The sequence below is a fragment of the Cupressus sempervirens genome, chromosome 8 (genome assembly GCF_028749045.1).
Source record: "Cupressus sempervirens isolate cs-2001-9-10 chromosome 8, ASM2874904v1, whole genome shotgun sequence".
In the NCBI taxonomy this organism is placed as follows: domain Eukaryota; kingdom Viridiplantae; phylum Streptophyta; class Pinopsida; order Cupressales; family Cupressaceae; genus Cupressus; species Cupressus sempervirens.
In genome coordinates this window covers 820,939,149-820,959,703 of record NC_143125.1, presented here as the reverse complement: position 1 = coordinate 820,959,703, position 20,555 = coordinate 820,939,149, and the positions used below count along the sequence as shown (strand labels likewise).

Here is a 20,555-nt window from a genome sequence, read left to right as displayed (position 1 = left end):
TGACCTATCCCGAAGCAGGCCCTACAACAGAAAGAGATTCCTTCATAGTCTAGAGTCTGAACCCAAGAACTATTAGGGACCTCAAGTTTGATCTTCTCAGGTAGTACCTTCGATGTATCCACCACCACAAGGATGCGGGCATAAGTAGTATGCAAGATATCAGAAGATTTGGAGTCCACCATTTGGAAGTCACCAATAGCATCTCCCATAGCTTCAAGAACCGAATCCAACCACATGTGAAGTGAAAGATTAGAGAGTCTAACCCAAAGAGAAAAATGAGTAAAAGATTCAGTTGTAGGATCGAAACCCTCATGCCAAGGTTTGGCTAGCAGAGGGTCACGATCCTCCCAACTGAACCAGCTACATAAAATAGCCCCCCTATCATCAGCATCATCTAACTTCACAATGAAAAAACCCTGAGCCACAGAAAAATTTGGATAGATCCAAAAATCAAAGGGTCCCAATGCTAGAAATCCAAGCATGAAGAACTTGTAGTGAAGTCCAAAAACCACGAAACTCGAAGATAGTAGCCCTCTGAGAGAAGTCATCTGCCATGAGAACAATTTCACTAGCGATATCCTCATCCAAAACCAAACATATTAGACAGCAAACCATGACAGGATCAACCACTAAGGGCAAGGACGGGCAATCCACAGCTGGGGACCCCAAACCATGGACAACAGCCTCAAAGGCTGCCACATCCGTAAACGTTTTGCCCCCAATAGCAAGAGCAACCAAAAAACTCGAATGAACACCAAAAGAAGTTGGTCGCGAAGCATCCCCACAAGCCAGAGGGACCACAAAGGAGCAGCTGGAAATGGCCATGGCAAAGGCACTAAGCGCCAAGTGGGAGTTTTCAAACGCCAAGCGAAAGCCAATGTTAACATTCTCTAATTACTATTTTTATTAATAGTAACAATTCAATATTTAGAATTTTAAATAAACATTTCAGAAAGATGTGTTCACATTCTTTTTCATGTTGGTTTTTCTATTATGAATTTTGACTGAGAAAAAGTAGAAATTGAAAAAAAAAATACAAAAAAAATTGATTTGATTTTGTATCTCCACTTTCAAATATTCACAATTATGTTTTGATTTTGTAGAAGTCAACCATAAAGAGCATAATTGAACGTTCCATTATATATTTGAACTCTTTCCTAGACAACTTCAATCCCCTTTTGAAACCTCTAAATATCAAACTCATTTAACTTCATCTTTTAAATGGAACTCTCAAATTTGTGAAAATATATGTTATAAAAAAAATTGCTACCTCTTTCATGGACCATATTTTTATACCTCTTTCGTGGACATTGATAACTCCAAGCCTCCACGCAGGGATGTTTTGATAGATGGTAAATCTTGAATTCAAACCACTTGACTAAGGGTATCCACTTTGGGTGTAGATGATGCTTTTAAATGGGACATCTAGAAGTGGATTTCCTCCCCCTCCCCCTCCTATTACAAGAATACAATGATGTGATAGAAACTACCAAAGACCATCATCTAATGATACACTCCATTGATGATGGCTTCTCTTAGTACAACCATCCTTCCCAAGAAATTGATATTCTCTAACATCTTAGCTCTTCGAATCAATCACCTCCCATTAGAGAATTCCAACCACTTGCTTTATCAATCAGCCCGCAATACCTTCAACTTCAATTCAACACAATCTTACTCATGGAGAAATGATTTATTGCTCGGCTTCCTTACCTTGTCACTCTATTGGTCCTTCTATGTAAACTAATAATCCTTTGTTAGAGGATTTTCATCCATTTTTCCTTGTTATATGGATTTTTGATGATAATATCACTTAGACTATTGTGTGAAGGCAAAAGAGACGCCTTCCTAAATCTCTCAATCTCAACCTAGAGTTATAGGGTGAAACATAACTTATTTAATTTTAGCATTATTTGAGTGGGATTCCAAGGGTGTATGTTGTTTCCTTTTGGTCAAAGTTGCGTCTCGCCTTCTTTTTTCTTCTTTGAATGGCTTATTCCATTTATCCCAAATCTCTTGGTTCTCATTTCATTTACTTATTGGCTATTCCAATCTGTAAGGGTCAATCCTTTTTTTTTCTCAATAGAAAAACAAAATGAGGTAAGATAAATGATAAGACGAAGCTTGTTAAGATGGAAAATTATACAATACATGGTATTCATCTTCAATCAAGATTATCAAGCGAAGCAATTTATTTGACATGTATCTTATTAAATTTTGGGAATCAATAGTTCCCCTTTTAACTATATATTGCCTTGTTAACTCATTAATGTGATATTATGATGTTGACATGATACATCCTTTGTTACCATGTGAGTTGGGGATAAACTAAACCTAGTGCCTACCACTTGAAATCCTTGCCAATCAAGTCAAACCACCTACCCATATCTTATCATATACTAGTCTCTAAAGTCATAACTCTGTTAAAATAAAAGGTGTAGAGATATGATTCCAACAACACCATGAATGAAATGTCACCTACCATTTTTCTTCCAAAACCTCTCAAAGATTTTGAATTTAATTCATAGCTATTTCATCAAGCAGTTTGGTAGAATTGAACAATAGACCCTTTCGATCACTTGATGTTGAAACATCTGCAAGTCTATATGAATTCATCTATAAATTGTTATCTGTAGCATTTCCTACAACTAGATCTCACCACTTGAATAATAGTTATGGTGCACTTTCTTCCAAGGCAACCACTACAAAGTTGTATATAACAACTATATGGTATTGTGGTTGATGATGAATATGTATCCTTGGCTATGCTCAAACCTGGGAAGGTTTGCTCATAAGTCTCTGCGAATATCTCTTCTATAGATTATTGTGATAATTGCAGTTGTCATAAAGTGGAGGACAAAGGCAGACTAACTATATTTGATGGATTATAAGCCCTTATGTAAGCTATTGTCATTCATACTAATGAAATGCCATAAAATGCTGATGCAAGATTTAGAGTGTCAATTTGATTATGGGATCCCCCTTTTCTCCAATGCTAATCAAAATAATATATTTACTCACATTCTAATTATATTATATTATTTATTTATTTATATATTTTAATATTATTAATTGTTCTATTATTAGTATTAATTATTAAACCTTATTTCAAAATGGAGCCGTAATAATAAAAATAGAAGTTGAAGATTATGAAAGACCTATTTGTAACAATTGCATGATTAAGAAATAAATTGAGATGTTACAAATCTTTGATGGAGCCAAAGGATTGGACACAACAATTGCAATGGTCCCATCACCTTAATAAAAAATTAGGCATTGCACATTGACGATTTGGGCAGTTAATCAAATCATTGTCAATATGAACACGTCGCATCAAGTATATGAATCATATTTATCAGCATAGTACTACATGCTGAAACACCACAACATAGACATGCGTTAGATTCACCGATTGGAGTGGTCCGATCGCATGGTTGAGCAAATATTAAAACTTTCTAGATCTCTTATGGAGCCAAAGGATTGGACAATAGAACAACTACAATGGTCACGTCACCCATATGAAGAATTTGACTTTGCAGATTCAGGATTTGGGTAGATTACTTGTCAATATAAACATGTTACATCAAGTATGTGCATCATATTCATCAGCAAGTACTACATGCCAAAATAATAACATAGGCAGGCATTCAATGCAATGACAAGTACAATGACAAGACACGTTATAATAATGCGCATCACATTCTTGAGCAAATAGAACATGAAAAAATTGATGTGCAACATTTCTCAACAACTATTGAATATCTTCATCAAGCCTTTGTCAAGCATTTTATTGGTTTGAGAAGTACGATTTCATCAACAACAAAAAATATATAATCAATTAATGATACCCCAATAGTCTAAATCAATCTTGGAAACAATTGTATCAGACTTCTATTTTTCACATTATATAAGCGATCGCTCAACTCTCTCCCGTATGACTATATCTCCTTTAATCTTCAGTGATAATTTAGTACTTAAATATTACAGACGTTTAACACACCCACCGACTTCATGATAATTCTCACACAACTATTTAAATGCATACATTGACATTTTGTGCATATCTTCACATTATTTAATGGCAATTAATTTGGTTCACTTGTGGCGAGAATTTCATTCCTGATATCTATGTACCAGTCTGAAATATTGTTCTTACATAAATATTATCAAACTCAACTCAAGATCTTGCCGGCCCCAAGTCTTCACACAATCAACCTACAAATTCAAGATCTCACCACAAAATATAAAATGTTTCAGGGTAGGGCTCGGTAGGGTAACTTGTGGCGAGGATTTCATTCCTGATATACATGTACCAGCCTGAAATATTGTTCTTACATAAATATTATCAAACTCAACTCAAGAACTTGCCAGCCCCAAGTCTTCACACAATCAACCTACAATTTCAAGATCTCACCACAAAATATAAAAAGAAACCAAAAAAACAAAAAGATATGAGGTTCAAATTAAGGATCGGAACTTTTTGTTGAGATTTTCAATGTCGATACCTCAGTATCTACTCGATATATCTATTTCTTTCTTGGCTCATCACCTCGATACCTCAGTATCTACTAGATTTATCTATTTCTTTCTTGGCTCATCACCTCTCATGCAAACTTTGAAGGATTAAAAAGGAATGAACACCGAAGATGCAAGTTCAAATTATAGAACTTCAACAGATTTTTTGAGAGGCTGTTTTTGTTGATTCATGAAAATCTATTAAGTTTGCTCCATTATTTGGTTCACTACCTCTTCCTTACCCTAAAATTCTAGCTATGCACTTGATCTGTACTTTCAATCACTTGAACTTATAGAATAGAAATGAGCAGGTCAATTTTAATAATGTTCTTAAATGATCACAAGATGTCAAACATGCTAAAAAAGTACAAGAAAGTGCTACTGTAAATCAGCCATAGAAATTATGTAACCAGCACTGAAACCATGGAGAAATTGCAAACATAACTAGATGAAGCCCGGAAAGGTAATCGGGGGAAATGCATCGAGGACGGATTTCCTCTTTCCCACTTGCAAAACAAGGCAGAGCTCGCAAAAGAAGAAATTGTTTCAAATTTCTCCATCCCAAAGGTCCTCCAAACTTTTGAATGGGCCACGTGTTTTGTTCACAAGAAAATCTCCTTGAAGCAACCTTACCTAAAAATGTAGACAACAAGGCATTAAAATTGAAACAAAAAAGAGTTAAAAAGGAGTGGCAATAAAACAGGGCTGACTAGAGCTCCATACCTGTTCAATTTGGGAAAACTTATCAAATAAATGTTGAGGGATTGACCAATCAAATATATCAAAATTTTCTTTGATTCTATCTTCACTGCTGCTTTTTGGAAGCACACTATAGCCACTTTGTACACCCCAGCGAAGTGCAACTTGTGCAGGTGTCTTACCCAATTCTTTTGCCACTTCCTTCAGCACAGGATGCTCTAGAACTTTCACTTTTATTTTAAACCATCCAGTACCTGGGGAGCCCAGAGGGGAGTACGCCTGTAATCATGAGAAAATATTTTTAAAATAAGAATGAAAACACTGGAAAACTTAATATCGAATCCAGCACATGCATTGAATTTGATATACAATGTTTTTGGTAAGCAGATATATACACAGCTTGCTATGATACATATCAGAGTAAGTCCTAGATCAGGTCGAAAATATTCAGTATCAGAAATTGTTTTGTGTGAAAGTATACTTACTGATACATGAATGCCCTTAGACTTGCAAAAAGCTTGAAGATTGTGTTGTTGCCACATTGGATGGCGTTCAACCTGATTCACAGCTGGCACCACTTTTGCATAGGCAAGCATATCCTGCAACTTCTTGGAAGAAAAATTGCTAACACCAATAACACGGACTTTTCCAGTATCAACAAGTTTCTCCATTTCCTTCCATGTGCCAGAAATATCAGCATTTGGCCAATGCATCTATTGCAAATGCAGGCAAATGAATGTTATGGCTGTACTTACCGCAGTAAGTAAAAATGAATTCAAGGAAAATTTATTTAAAAGGGTAAAAAAAATTACATACAAGGTAAAGATCAATATAGTCTAACTGCAGGTCTTGTAAAGTACTATCCAAGGCTCCTGCCACCTTTCCAGGGGCGCAATCACTGACCCTGTAATAGTAAGCTTAAGAGGGTGAATGAATTTGAAAATGCTAGCAATTAATTTTTATTTATTTAGGAACAATAAAGTAGTCAACAATTACAGTAGGCAAAGTCAAATGTGATGATAGTTTGACAATTAATCATATAAGATGTTTCTGAGAATTTGCAAGAAATTAAAACTGCAATACCGTACTTTTTCTAGCAAGCAATATATACACGGGACATTAAAGGACTGGTGGAATGATTAAAATATGGCATTGGTGTGGCCACTAAGGCTGAAAACATCATCGGATAATGGAAATCATATCCTTTGTGCCCCTGCCAGACCGATGTGCTCACAGGTTTGGATGTTTTAGTACTGGGGCTGAACTCCAGTGTAGCCTAAACCGCTTGGGCCAGATCAATAGTTCCCATGTTACCAGACAAAAGAAAAAGCAATACATGTAGATGATAATGTCTGGTTGAAGACGGTATCTAAAGAAATCATATTCACATCGTAGAAGTAAACCAATAATAATATTGCAAACATATACTGTGGAAATGCAGAATAAAAAGTATTAGGTCTTTGATTATTAAAGATTCTAATTTTTATCATTGATAACTTTACAACCCTCTAACTATATAGATCAGTGGCTCATCTACCTATGTTCAACCCAAATGACCATAAATCTTTTAAGCTAATCAAACTGTACAAGACTAGAGACAAAGCCACAAAAACAATTTTATGAGAATCGAACCATAATAGTTCTGAAAGTATCCATCATTCATGGCCAACTTGTTAGGATAAACCACGGACAGAAATAAAAACTACATGCAAATATAACCAATAACAAAAATAATAGAACACACAGAAATGAACACAAGGCACCAAGATTTAACGTGGTTCACCCAATCCCTGGGCTACGTCCACCAAACAGCAAGTCCGATCTTATTACAATCCAGTGATTACAACCTGATTACAATCCGTAATCCCTTACAGCTCAATACCGCCGCAAGAACCAATTTCGTATCACCACATATATATATATATATATATATATATATATATATATAATACCCAACCCTAAGCCCTTTTTATACAAGTATTAAACCGCTTTAGGGTTATAACATGTCGGCCATATGTCGGCCATAATATGTCGGCTACCATGTCGGCTACTTCCAAAAAAAAAATTTTTCGGGGCGATGCCCCGAACCCCACTATTTATGAAGTATGTACAGTACTTTCCTGATCAGTCACCACAATCTAACACAACTTGCCATATGATAACTAATACCAAAAACATGCCCAAAACAAACCACACTCATACAAATGAGCAAAGAACCTCCTATAATGGCTTACAGCCTTTACAATGCCATTTAGATGAACTACCATACTGTCAATAAAAGTTTTCACGTGCAAGCACAAGCAGAATTCTCATTTGAACATCAAACAATTTATAAGGCCCTTCTTTGTAAGTATTTGTTTGATTTGCATCCTAACAGTTGGAGAAACGGATGCTATGAAACAGTACACAAAGATTTGTACAAACATGTTAAGGACTTTATGCCATACCTAAACAGAATACATTTCTCACAACGAAATAAATGAACTATGTCAGAAGCTCAATGCTTCAACACAATCTTGCTCCATCACTTGGCTGTTCAGAATTTTGGGAAAGAGGGCAGTTTTATCTGTCAGATTGTTTAGGCAGTATCCCTAGATCAAATGATGAGGTTCCCTCAATGGTCCAAAGATAATTGTCTCCATTTTCTGACCTAATAAAGTTCTGAAACAGATTATTCATGGAAATGTTGAAATCTACTTAATTGAGGGAAGAATGGTTCATTTCACAATAAAAGCTTCTATCTCTCAAACCAAATCAAAGGATAACAAACCAACCAAACAACAGTAGGGAGAAACAAACCAATTTGGCAATTCAAACTCCTCCCATTGTGATCAAAGGAGTCACAGTACCTACTGCACCAAAAAGTCCCACATCAGGCATAACAAATCTAGAATTACTGGAGCAAAACAAAATAATGAACAAAAGATACCAAAGCTGCACGAGGAAGGAAACAGTGAAAATAAGTACCTGGCGGAAGAATAATAGGGATACTTTCCTAGAATGCAAGGGGAATCAGAGGCTCCAACTTGCCAAGAAACCAGTTACATCTAATTGCATTGATTTAATCACGTTACAAGAATTGCATGTGCCCACAAAGGATTTCCATACATAGGAATCCACCAGGGAATGTAATTGTTCACCATTTAATCTTCATGTGATGTACAGCCTTATTATTCCTTTTCATGTGAATTTGGACACATGGAGAGTAAGCAATGTAAACATACCACCAAAAACAAATCCAGTGATACCATCAATACAGAAAGTCTCAAAGATTGGACCTAAACTCTTCAAATAAAATGGTCTTCTCATAGGAAACTTCAATACCATCAAACCTCCCAAGGAATAAAGAGGTGCCAAACGTCTGAATATTAGAATTGTTGAAGCTCTCATGAAGCTCCTTGAAGTAAGTACCTTAATTGATATGAACCTCCAGAAGAAAAGGAAATAGAAAAGTTCCCTAGGAATGAGTCCCCACTGTTTTCTTAGATGTGCCCATCTCTGATCATTCCAGGGATAGCCTAAGATCCTTGAGACGGACAGAAATGTGTCAAACAACCCTCAATTGTGTGACCATCTCAACCACATGGTCAGACATCCCCAAGATGGCTTGGGATATCTGATCTGGCCCTGGCTATCTGAGGGACAGCTGGCAATTCCATGACTTTGCGAGTGATTTTTTATTTTAAAAAATTCCAAAATTAAAAATGATTGTTATATTTTTATTTGTTGTGGTCTCACACACTACACTTAGCCCTAAATTATCTCAAAAAAAAGCTGCCTACCTCAACTTAACCCATTTTACATGAAGAAAACATTTGGAGCCAAATTGGAGTGAAAAAAAATCATTTTGAATGGGTTTGAAGATGTGCCTATAAAATTAAAATTAGTAAGCACTACAGAGTAAGGTAACCAAAGATGTGAAAGAGGGAAGTTTTTTTTTCCCCTTTTCCTATCTTTCTTCGAAGTTAAAAGGAATAAAGGAGGTTTTTTTCTATTTACTGTTTGAACTTGCATTATTGTTTCCCAAAAACAACATTAGCATTAGTAGTGAGGATAGTGAGCACAAGAAGGAAGAAAGAAATAAAAATGTGAGACATTCAAGCTCAGTTGGGGGTTCATCAATTTATGCAAGTGTTGTGGGTGAAGTGGAACAACCATAAAATCCATTTGAGTCCCCTTTTGCAATTGAAAAACATTATGCAAAAAGCCTTTTAGAATCCAAAAGCATTTTCTCCACTTTCCAACACCCTACATAGAGATACAAAGAAAATCAAGCAATAGAATGTTGTGTCACATTTGTAAATCAAATTTTAGGAATACATGAGAGAATGTTCTCATCTATTGGATCTAATGACAACATTAGGGTTACGATGTATTCAATATAAAGGAGGATGAGAAAGAAGTTAAAACCTGAGTTGGATCAGACAAATTCCACTAGACCACATGTAAACCCAACCAAAAAATTGTTGTTCAAGTCAATTTATAAGGTTCAAACCCAAGTGAATTCGGTCGGATTACAACTGAACCCAGCCAAAAAATACCAGGTATATCTTTTTTTCGGCAATTTTAATAAAATTTTGACATTCAAACTCTGAAAAGATGTTCTAAAATGAATTAAGTCAATGGCTCAATTGTTGTACAAACAGATTGGTCTCTCTTGAGATGGAGCAAGTAGGTGGTTGAGCAAGAGAGAGTTGGAAGATAATGTCCATAAGATCTACCTAATGTTTCTCCATTCTCTTGTTTTTAATTTAAATGTATAAAAAAAATTCTTGCCATAGGAACTCTGATGGCTTCTACCTCTTTGTCCATGGGCAATACCAATAATGAAAAAAAAAGGATCCAAATTCTGATTCCCTTTGTGGAAGTATGTTGATATTATAAGACCACTTCCAGAAGATGGGGATTCCATTGAAAATGAAAAGTTCATATAATTGGGCGGTAGGCCATTTGTGTGGATTCCCTAGAAAAGGAGCCAAGATATGCCCTAGAAAAAAAAAATACTCCCATACCAAATGAGACCATGCTAAGACATTATCATGGAGCATGAATTAGCAGATGTAGCCCCCATCTTTAAATCAGAATATTGTGAAATTTATCACCAAGCATGAAACTGAAACTCAAACACCCATTGCACAAAAAAGAAAGAGACCTATGAAAACTTCATTTCGAAATGAGACTCAAGACAGTGTCGACCAAGATATAGCAAGATGAATATATGCAAATCGATCCCCTTTCAATTTTGTTTGCTCCCCATACTGGAAGATGTTGAAGAGTGTTAACGAAACTCCAAGAGGGTATAAGGGCCCCAATTATGAGAAGATATGTAACACTTTTTTGGAAAGAAAGATCAAGGGGGTGGAGGATGAATTGAGGCCCATAAGGGATTTATGGATTAAGAGATGGTTATCCATTGTTTCAGATGGGTTGAAACATTCAAGAAATTGTGCCTCAATTAATGTCATAGCACTGTCCCAAAAAATGACAATGTTTTTTAAAATCTATGGATTGTGAGGGGCAAGTAAAAGATGAGTCATTTATTGCTGATATCCTCACCTAATCGAGACCATGGGACGTAGAAATGTTTTTCAAGTTCTAATGGACAATGCAAAGTAGTATATTGTTGGCTTGTTAGTTAAAAAGCAGTATCAACATATCTTTTGAATACCTTGTGCGATCCGCTCAATCTTATACTACAAAACATTGGCAACAAAAACAAGAAAATCAAAGAGGTACATGCAAAGACTAAGAACATCCAAATGTTTATCACAAACTATATGTCTAAAGGAATTTTCATATTATTCTCAAATTTGAAGCTATAGATAAGTGAATTAAAAAAAAATTAAATTCAGTATTTTACTTTTATTTTATTTTATTGTGTGATATGTATTTTTTTTTAAAGTTTGTCTCAATTTCATTGTATTATTTTGCTTTCATTATTATCATAGGTTGTTGAGACCTATTGTGCATCTTACATAATCATCTTCAGACGACTTGTGAAAGTGAAAATGACACTTTGCAATATGGGATCAGCAAAAATTGATACACATAGAAGCCAAGCAGCACTGAGTGGGCAACAAGAATTAGCAAAGGATATTGGATAAATCATGGTGGGAATGTGTGGAGTATCTCCTTATCCTCAATGAGCCCATTATAGGCTTGCTTCAATACACTAACATGGATAGGCCTTGCATCAGAGAGGTGTATAATGGCATCAACTCAGTGCTTGAGAAGATAAAGAAAATCATAAATGACAAAGAGCAATCCTAAGGAGACCTTCAACACACAATTACAAGAAATTGTTGTATAAAGATGCAACAAGATGACCACTCCTCTCCATCTTGTCACCTATACATTCACACCAATATACTATAGCAAACAATGTCTTGATATGCCACAAAGGTTTAAGATTTAGAAGTGTGTGATGGCTACAAGGCAGGATTCTTTAGACTCTTTTCTAAAGATGATATGCAAGATTTGATTGGAGATGAGTTCACTGAGTTTATGAATGCAAGAGGTCTAAATATTGACACTGTTTGTCATCAATTAAAGGATGCTCATAGAGTGTGGTACCTCCATGGCTAGTAATTCCATTGTTGTAACTCCCCACAATCAAAATTGTATCACAAGTTTTCTTTATAATTATATTTAACATCTTCATGAGTTGCCCATATTTTTATAACTTTGTTAATTTAATTTTGATTGTTTACTTTGTCATGTCTTTATAAGTTGTTAGTCCATATGTATCCAAAATAAATTGGAGCACATATTCTTTCATCTACTTAGTAAAGTGCAATACATTGCAATCAAAGAAAACGGAGACCTTAGTATGTGTGCATTCCAACTTGTGTCTCCTTTCACACGAGGAGAATGAATACAAAGAAGGGAAGTCAAATATGTGAAATATAAATGCAAAGCATACAAACTTGGATGTTTCTACTCCTCAATTTGCAATTGCTACATTTGTGGACCTTAACAAGGAGTATATGTGCAGCTAATCCAAGTGGCCTTAGAGCTATTTGTGAATCAACTAATGCCATTGATGATGAAGAAGAAGATTTAGCTAATGAATAATCCACAAGATGATTGAAACTTACTATAAAGTTCCAATTGTGAAAGTTGAAACCATAGTTCAAAGAATCGGTGGAATATTGCCTAACTCGCGATATATCGCAAAAAAAAGAAGCTCAGGATATAATCACCGAATATTTCACCGTTAAGCAAATATCGCTACGACATTTCCCGTGAATCTTGCCGATAAAGTCAAAAAACCGCTTGACAAAGTCCTAAGAATCACGTTTAGGGTTTTAATAAATATTTTAGTGGCGGTTTGTCTTTGTACCATCGTTGATTATTTCTATAGAGACTTCATTCGTGTCACATGTCTTCATTCAACAGTGTGTCGTCTTCATTTAGCAACCAACTCTATAGAGACTATAACTATGACTTCTCCCAATATCCCAACCCAACCAATTTGCAAAATTAATTAATTTGTTCAGTCTAAATATGTTTTAATGTAAATGTTTCGTATACCTTGTATTTTGTAATTTGTAATATATTAATATAGTAATATATAGTAATATTAAATGTAATTGTATTTTACTATTTTTTATTGATGTAAATGTATTTCATAATATAGTTTAGGAATCTTAGGAATTTACAGTTAAATGTAAATATATTTTAAATAAGATTGTAACATAAAGTTGGGAGTATCTTTTAGAAATCTTAGTAAAATAAATGTAAATATAAATCGTGGTTCATATGTATATGTGCTTAAAAAACTCGTTTGTAAAATAAAATATATTTATTAATATATTTTAGTATCTTTGCAAATTATAGAAATTGTAAATGTAGTTATATATGGAAATTATATGTAAATGTATTTACTAATTTAGTATTTTAATACTTTTGTATAATACAAATTTTATTTAATACAAAATAAATTAGTTATCATTAGTATTTTGATCCATCAAATAAATTTTATGTAGCTGACAAATGTATTTACTAATTATATGTAAATAAAATACAAATGAAAAACAAACTGATTTATTTAAGACAAAATAAATTATTAATAATGAATATAACTCAAAACCTTGATTAATATTATGATGGAAATCACAAATTAGTATATATTCTACAAATTTGGTGTTATATGTTTGTGGTTTCTAATAATATTTTTAGAAATTATATATTTTCAAATGTTCGATAAAAGTGTCAATTTATTGCCCATTTTTTCGTCGAGTTTTTGGCAATTTCAAGTTTCTCAAAAAATTTGGATCGGCCAAGTTATTGCCGAGAACGAGTTTTCCAACTATGGTTGAAACAATGACTCTTGAACTTGATATTATCATTTTAATATTTTGATGTTTTAGTATATGATGCAATGTTGGTATGATCATGATGATATGACAACAAGTTTATGGTCTTTTTGTTATTTATATGTTCTTAATTCATGCTTCTAGGTTATATATGCAATGTTGGTATGATCATGATGATATGACTACAAGTTTATGGTCTTTTTGTTATTTATATGTTCTTAATTCATGCTTCTAGGTTATATATATATATATATATATATTGGTAGCCATTGATTATTTCACTAAATGGGTAGAGGCCATACCAACTAATTAGTCTACTAGCAAGGTTGTAACTAAGTTCTTCATTGAAAACATTATGACAAGGTTTGAAGCCCCATATATATATATATATATATATATATATATATATATATATATATATATAGAGAGAGAGAGAGAGAGAGAGAGAGAGAGAGAGAGAGAGAGAGAGAGTTCTTATATGCTTTTGTATCAGTAAACTGGGTTCTTCGAGCCCAAATTGGAATATGAACTCAAACTGGCAAATTAGATCAGAATAGATAGTGCTGATTTTCCCACAAGAGAAAAACTAGTACTAATGAGAAGGCAAAGACAGTTGTAATAATATTCTCAATATGCAAGCATGCGATGTGTCAAACTCTTCCAAAGCCATCTTTTCTATGCCCATGCTATCCCATTCCATGTAGCAAATTCTCCTTACTCCAAACAAATATTAAAAGATGTAGGTTTTGTTTGTCCCTTATTCACTTGACACAACATATACTACTCACCACCTTCCTTGGCAATGAAAGTGCGAAGGTTAGTTTGGTGATGAAGGACATGAGGCAAACTTGAATTAGGACAACCAACTCTATTGTTATAAATGGGTGGACAAATATTAGACACCAGCAACTCATCATCAACTGGCTCTTGTTTTCTTAGAGCTAATGATAGTTCTAGGAAGTGTAAGGACAAGAAATTCTAATTTAAATGTTTGGGAGATGTTATAAAGGAGGTTGGGACCTCAAATGTAGTACAAGTAGTCACCAATTCAACGCATGCAATTCAGCTAACATAATAGTGGAGTATGCTTGCGAGCACATTCTTTGGACACCATGTTTTGTTTATGAAAGGGGGAGAAGATAGATTGGATGCAATGAGTGATAGTAGAAGCTAGAGATATTTGGAGTTTTGTTTCTGGCCTATGAAGACTAGGTATGCCAAGTATTCCAATTTGTTGGGGAGAATGCTTGATATGCAAGAGGCTTTACACTAGATGATAGTTAAACCAAAGTAGACGGCCTATTGCAAACATTGCTTAAATTAAAAAATGTCAAACAAATGATCCTTGATGGCGGTGCTAGTCCACTGTGGTCAAAAAAGGCTGATTTTTTATGTCTCCCTAGTTTTATAATTAAGTTTTATACTATTCTAACCTTTTTTTTATTTTTCATCTCACCTCTTGTAGATGTCATTAGGTATACTGACATAAACTCTCCTAGTCTCAAATAGGTTTATAAGAAATCTGATAGAAAGTTAGGGCAGATGAAGCAAACAATTTGTAATCAGGATCCTAATTTAGGATTATATGAGCAACATATTAAGCCCATTGTAATGCAGTAATCGAACACTATGAACACCCTACTTCATATGGTAGTCTTTTCTCTAAATCTTAAATAGTATTCATCAAAGGCTAGTAAGTTACCTCCTTCTGACGACAAAGAGGTGAAAGAAGGTTAGTGAAGGCCCTTTAATGGACATATTCAAGCAATATACTTCACAAGTAATGGCTTGCCTTTTCTAATTTTTGTGATCCAACATTCAACAAACTAGAGATGAATATGATAAAAAATACATTTACTAAAATTGACCCTATTGGATGGTGAACATAGCACAAGTACACCAAAATTGAGAATGCTATTAAGTTACCAATTCCTCTACTACAAAGAATAATTTGTCGATATACAATTTCATCCACTCTATCAAGAGAAATAGGCTGATCCATAGATGAACAAATAAGTTGGTTGATATTCAGAGTTCTTTGTAACTTCAAGATCATCAAACTTCAAAGTATCGACAAGCTCCAACTTTCAAGTAGAATGTTCATCCCAAAGACACCCTCGGATTGATAAGAATAAGACGCAAGATTTTGGTTGGAGTTTCATTAGATGATGTAGTTCCACACATAGTTCCAAGAATCACGGCGATTCATGCGATTCACGCGATTCGGCGATTCGATTCAAGCCAAACGATTTTTTGTGAATCGGTGAATCGAATCAGCGATAAAGGGTTTATGAAATAAGTTACTCACTAAATTTCAAGGGTTTTTTAAATTTTCCGATTCATGGCCGATTCGATTCCGATTCATGGCTGATTCACGATTTGATTCGGCCTTGCCGATTCCGATCCGATTCCGATTCTTGTTACTTTGGTTCCACATAGTAGCAATGGCTTAGAGTTAGTTTCTAATTTTGATGTACTTTCTAGTAGATGCCAATCAAGGCTAGCCTCATATTTTCAATCATATGTTTTTGTAAACAATCATTTTGTAGTTCAAAGATGCAACCTTTGGACATTTTGTTGTATTTTGTATCATAAGCACATTGACAACGAATTCTAGAACCAATTAAATTTTAAGTTTTGGCACTTATTTATTAGTTCAACCCTCATGTTAACTTTCAATTCAGCTCTAATATTGTGTATTACGGATTCTATAATATATGTGATGAATGCTTTATCAATGTTATCATATGAATATTTAAAATCACTGTTTGAAAAAATTTGCCTACTTTTTATATGTTCCTCCCTTGTCATCCCCTATAATAGCCTCAAAAAATCTGTCCCAGATATGTGCCCCTCATCTCCATCCTGAAAACCTAGCGAAATGTAGGGAAATAGATACATGATGCAAAATTCTACATAAATCACTGCTTTGTAAAAAATGAATATGCCTATTTCCAGATATACAAGCCAAATTCTTTCCTACTACCTTGTTATCATTAACCCATTTTTATTTCAACAAGTAATGCAAAAAAAGTTTCAAACCAATCTTTAGGTATAAGAGGATTATTTCGAAGGTCAATATTTCACTTCTCTTGTAGCAAACTGGTGGAATTCAGCTACTTTCAAACCAGTCCCACAATGTAAAGACATGCAAAAAGCTAGAACACAGGAATGACTAGAACGGGAAGGCATCCACAGACATTTGTGAACTGTCAGAAAAAACACACACCAAGCTGGCTACTACTCAAAAACAGATCTTGAACAAGCAAGTTAACAAAGCATTGACCAAAGAGGAGTAGGATGCTATACTGCAAATAATAATCACTCAACAGCAGAAAGTTGTTCCTGGAGACATCAAAAATACAATGGGTCTTGAAAGGGAACAGAAATGTAGCATATTACTCAACAACAGAAAGTTGTTGGTAAACATTGTTTTGAAAACCTCCCTCAGATATGCTGTGTTTATAAAGCCTTTATTCTTCTATCCTACTGCCATGTGTAAATGCTTATAATCATCACACTCTAGTACTTTCTGGCTCTCTCTTGTGTTTGATACTAGTTTTACTTTTTCACTCTAACCCTTTTTAAAGCTCTATGTTTTCCAGCTCTCCTTAATTATAATCAGTCAGCATGTGATAAACAGGTTTTTGGTTTTCCTATCTGTAAGTTGTAACTATTATAATTTTATATTTTTTATGGAGAGTTCAGACCTGTGAGGCAGCCCAGCGAAGGCAGGAGGCTTGGGAGCTACCAACCAGCGAAGGCCACCACAGAAACGATTTAGGAACCCAATACGAGCCCACTTGTGCCTGAAACCTCTTCGGCTTAGAGCCAAGGACTGAGGGGCATCCACGCCGTCAAAATCACCCGAGGCACGATCGTGGACTCATCCCTTAAGATGTCGGAGCCTTGCACTCAGAAAGACTTGATCCATGGTGGGGTCTTTATGAGCCATTCAACTTCACCAGTAGACCAAGGGCCCATTGACATTATATTATTCATTGCATATTCTTTTATAAAAAAGAAAATACAATAGACAATTTGATGACACAAAATACTTATGGCCTGAGTAGCTGTTAAACTTCAAGGACTATGATTACAGATTACCATACAAGATAAAAACAAATATAATGTCTAATTCTGACACTAGAAGAACCATAAATTCATCCATGTATTAGATTGTTTCAGACTAACTCTAAACAAGAACATACTCTTGTACTACAAAAAAGTTGTGTATTACCGAAGTTTGGATGTAATCCACATATCTTCACGCTTCACCACATTCATTTCAAACATTTCTTTCAATGCGAGACCAACCTGCCATACAAAGTCACTCAGTTTCAAAATAAGGTCTGCGTGCTATATGATCACAAACTCTTGTATAATCTGCTTTATTTTAGCAGTATACCACTAGCCAAGTATATGCCATCCTTGTCATAATATAAATCAGAAGTTAAGATATATTGGGCATTAATTACAGATGTTACTCTGTCTACTAATGGAACCTAAAAACAGTAATAAGGTTGCAAACTTTACTTAATATTATTTTATGGAGATAAGTCTTCTTGCCTATTAACAGTGCCTAGCCACACAAATCTTTGGAAATTACCTCTTTTTCATTTTCATATGCACGTGCACAATCAATATGTCTATACCCAACCTACAAGCAAGAAGATTAAAACAAGTATTAGATATTTGAAAGAACTAATAAGGACCCAATTCACATACACTGCAAGGATGATTGTTACGTTTCAATAAAATGATTTCAATTTACTTCACATTGGAAAATACGTTTGTTGATGGTAAAATGCCTGAAATAAAAAACAATGCCAAAGTGTTTATGACTATACCCTAATATACAAAATAAGAAGGCATACTCATATTGGAGCTATATATATGAAGCAATATAAATGCCCATGATGTACTCATAAATGTAAGACCTTCAACTACATAACTATTAGTAAATGACAAATGTAATTTATTTATTTACAATATGAAAACTGCCCAGAATGCATACACAATATAGAAAATCAATACGTCTTGCCAGCCAACCTTACATATCACAATACCTTATTTTACAAAGCCTTGTTTTTCAAAGCCTATTATCTAAATAATTTATCATCCTATGGTACATCATTTTAGGATATTACTAAGAAATAAAGCCAATACTATTCAGTTTTACAGGATTAGAATGGTATCTTCTTTGAGAACAGACTATTAATACCTCAAGTTTGTCAAAGACATAATAAGAAATGTTGTCCCTAAATTCAAAATAATAATAAGATTAAAAAAACTAATATAAATTTACAAATTGATGTTCATGGTGCTTTTCTTCCATGTTTTACAAATAGGTTTTGATATTATAGAAGTCCTCCATTCTTTTAGTATATGTAGGATCTAATCCTTCAGTCATCATCTTTTAGCTTCTTTGTTTTTAAATAAAATTTATTGCTGTCCCTAAAAATCCCAAAGACGTCATAAAAACCTTCAATTTGGATTACTCATGCAAAGAAAAAAGAAAAACAATATGATTGTAATTAAACATCTTCTCAATACCAATTTTGTTCCATTGTTTATTAAGTTCCAATGTACATGTAAACTATTAGGAAAGCTAGAATACAGAAACCCCTTCCTAATGCCAATTTACAAGGGAAATAGGAAAGATTTCAAATCTACTTCAAAAACATTGAGATGCATAGGAGAAAACAACAACATAGAAAAAATAACATGCACACAAGATAAACACAGGGAACCAAATTTAATGCGGGAAACCCTTTCAGGAAAAATCCACCACACAAAGACTCAAGTGTCACCTTTTCTATTACAGTAACAATGTTATATACAAGCAACAATGGACTTTTACACAAGTCCAAATTGCCTTTTTCAATCAACCTGAATCTACACCATTTTAACACTCTACCTTCCTTCAACCTTGATAGCCTGCAATTCCTCACGAATCCCACAGGGATTTATATATTTTGCAATTCGTTATGGAATCTAGTGTATTAACTATCAAGAACAAAACAGTTACTAGCAGCCTTAGAACTCCTCCATTTGACAATTCCAACGGTCACTCATCTTTCTAACGGTCACTCCTTCAGGCAATGACTCCCTTCAACATCAAATACTCTCTTCAACTTCCGGACACCCCCTTTGCCATCAGGATACTCCCTTCGGCATCCGGACACTCCCTTTGGCCTTCAGACACGCGAATGCCTTTGGTCATGTGGATGCTTTGGTCACACGGATGCATTCGGTCACTTGGATGCATGTCTTCGATCACGTGGATGCTTTAGTCATGCGGACACCTTTGGTGACGTGGACGCCTTCGATCACCCAGACACACTTCACTAACTAGCGTACCACAATGCCAAGTCATGACAGACCCTTCGCCTCGGTCGGACACTCCCTTCGCCTCAAGAATATATTTCACCATACTCAAGATTGAGTACCCATCTAAGCAACTAGCATGCCCATATGCTCCACTGCAAGCCTGATTCATCACTGGGCTGATTGTGTACGATGTCACAATGTACAGTGGACATACCGTACAGTGGACACATCGTACAATGGTCTCACCACACAGTGAGCACCATATGTGCTTTGGCACACCCAACAATCACCCACTTGATGAAGCATGTACTCATATCCATAGAGTTACTCAAAGAGGCCATGCGCCATTCAAACTTAACCATGTCCATTTTTAGCAGCATCACATAGAAGTGCAACAACAAACTCGTAGCATCAAGAACATAAACAGTACACCACCCATGCACCATGTCCCACTACTTACACCTCTAAATACCTCATAGTCCTAGTGTTGAAACCTTCAACCGTCCCAACAAACACATCTCTAATCACAAGAGATAACACCATCATCTCCAGCTCTATGTTTCCATGAGCACCTGCAACTGATCGATCTATGCCAACTCTGAATGCAACATTGCCATATCACGAAGTATCCAACAAATGATCAATGTACTAAAAACAAAGAAACTAAACCAAGATCAATATCAAAGTTCC

The 20,555-nt window shown here is 34.9% G+C and overlaps 1 protein-coding gene across 4 annotated transcripts in view; it reads right to left on the bottom strand.

Annotated features, from left to right (window-relative positions):
- Nucleotides 1-4,784: 4,784 nt before the first annotated feature.
- Nucleotides 4,785-20,555, bottom strand: part of LOC149544916 (NADPH-dependent aldo-keto reductase, chloroplastic-like) — a 33,378-nt gene continuing 17,607 nt past the window's right edge. For all 4 annotated transcript variants that reach the window (XM_089795458.1, XM_089795460.1, XM_089795459.1 and 1 more), the window contains 6 exons: nt 18,142-18,192; nt 17,773-17,849; nt 6,031-6,118; nt 5,700-5,927; nt 5,239-5,493; nt 4,785-5,148 (listed from right to left, as the gene is read on the bottom strand). In XM_089795458.1, the coding sequence (XP_089651584.1) occupies nt 5,062-5,148; nt 5,239-5,493; nt 5,700-5,927; nt 6,031-6,118; nt 17,773-17,849; nt 18,142-18,192 (786 nt within the window). In that variant the 3' untranslated portion in view covers nt 4,785-5,061. The remainder of the gene's footprint in view (nt 5,149-5,238; nt 5,494-5,699; nt 5,928-6,030; nt 6,119-17,772; nt 17,850-18,141; nt 18,193-20,555) is intronic.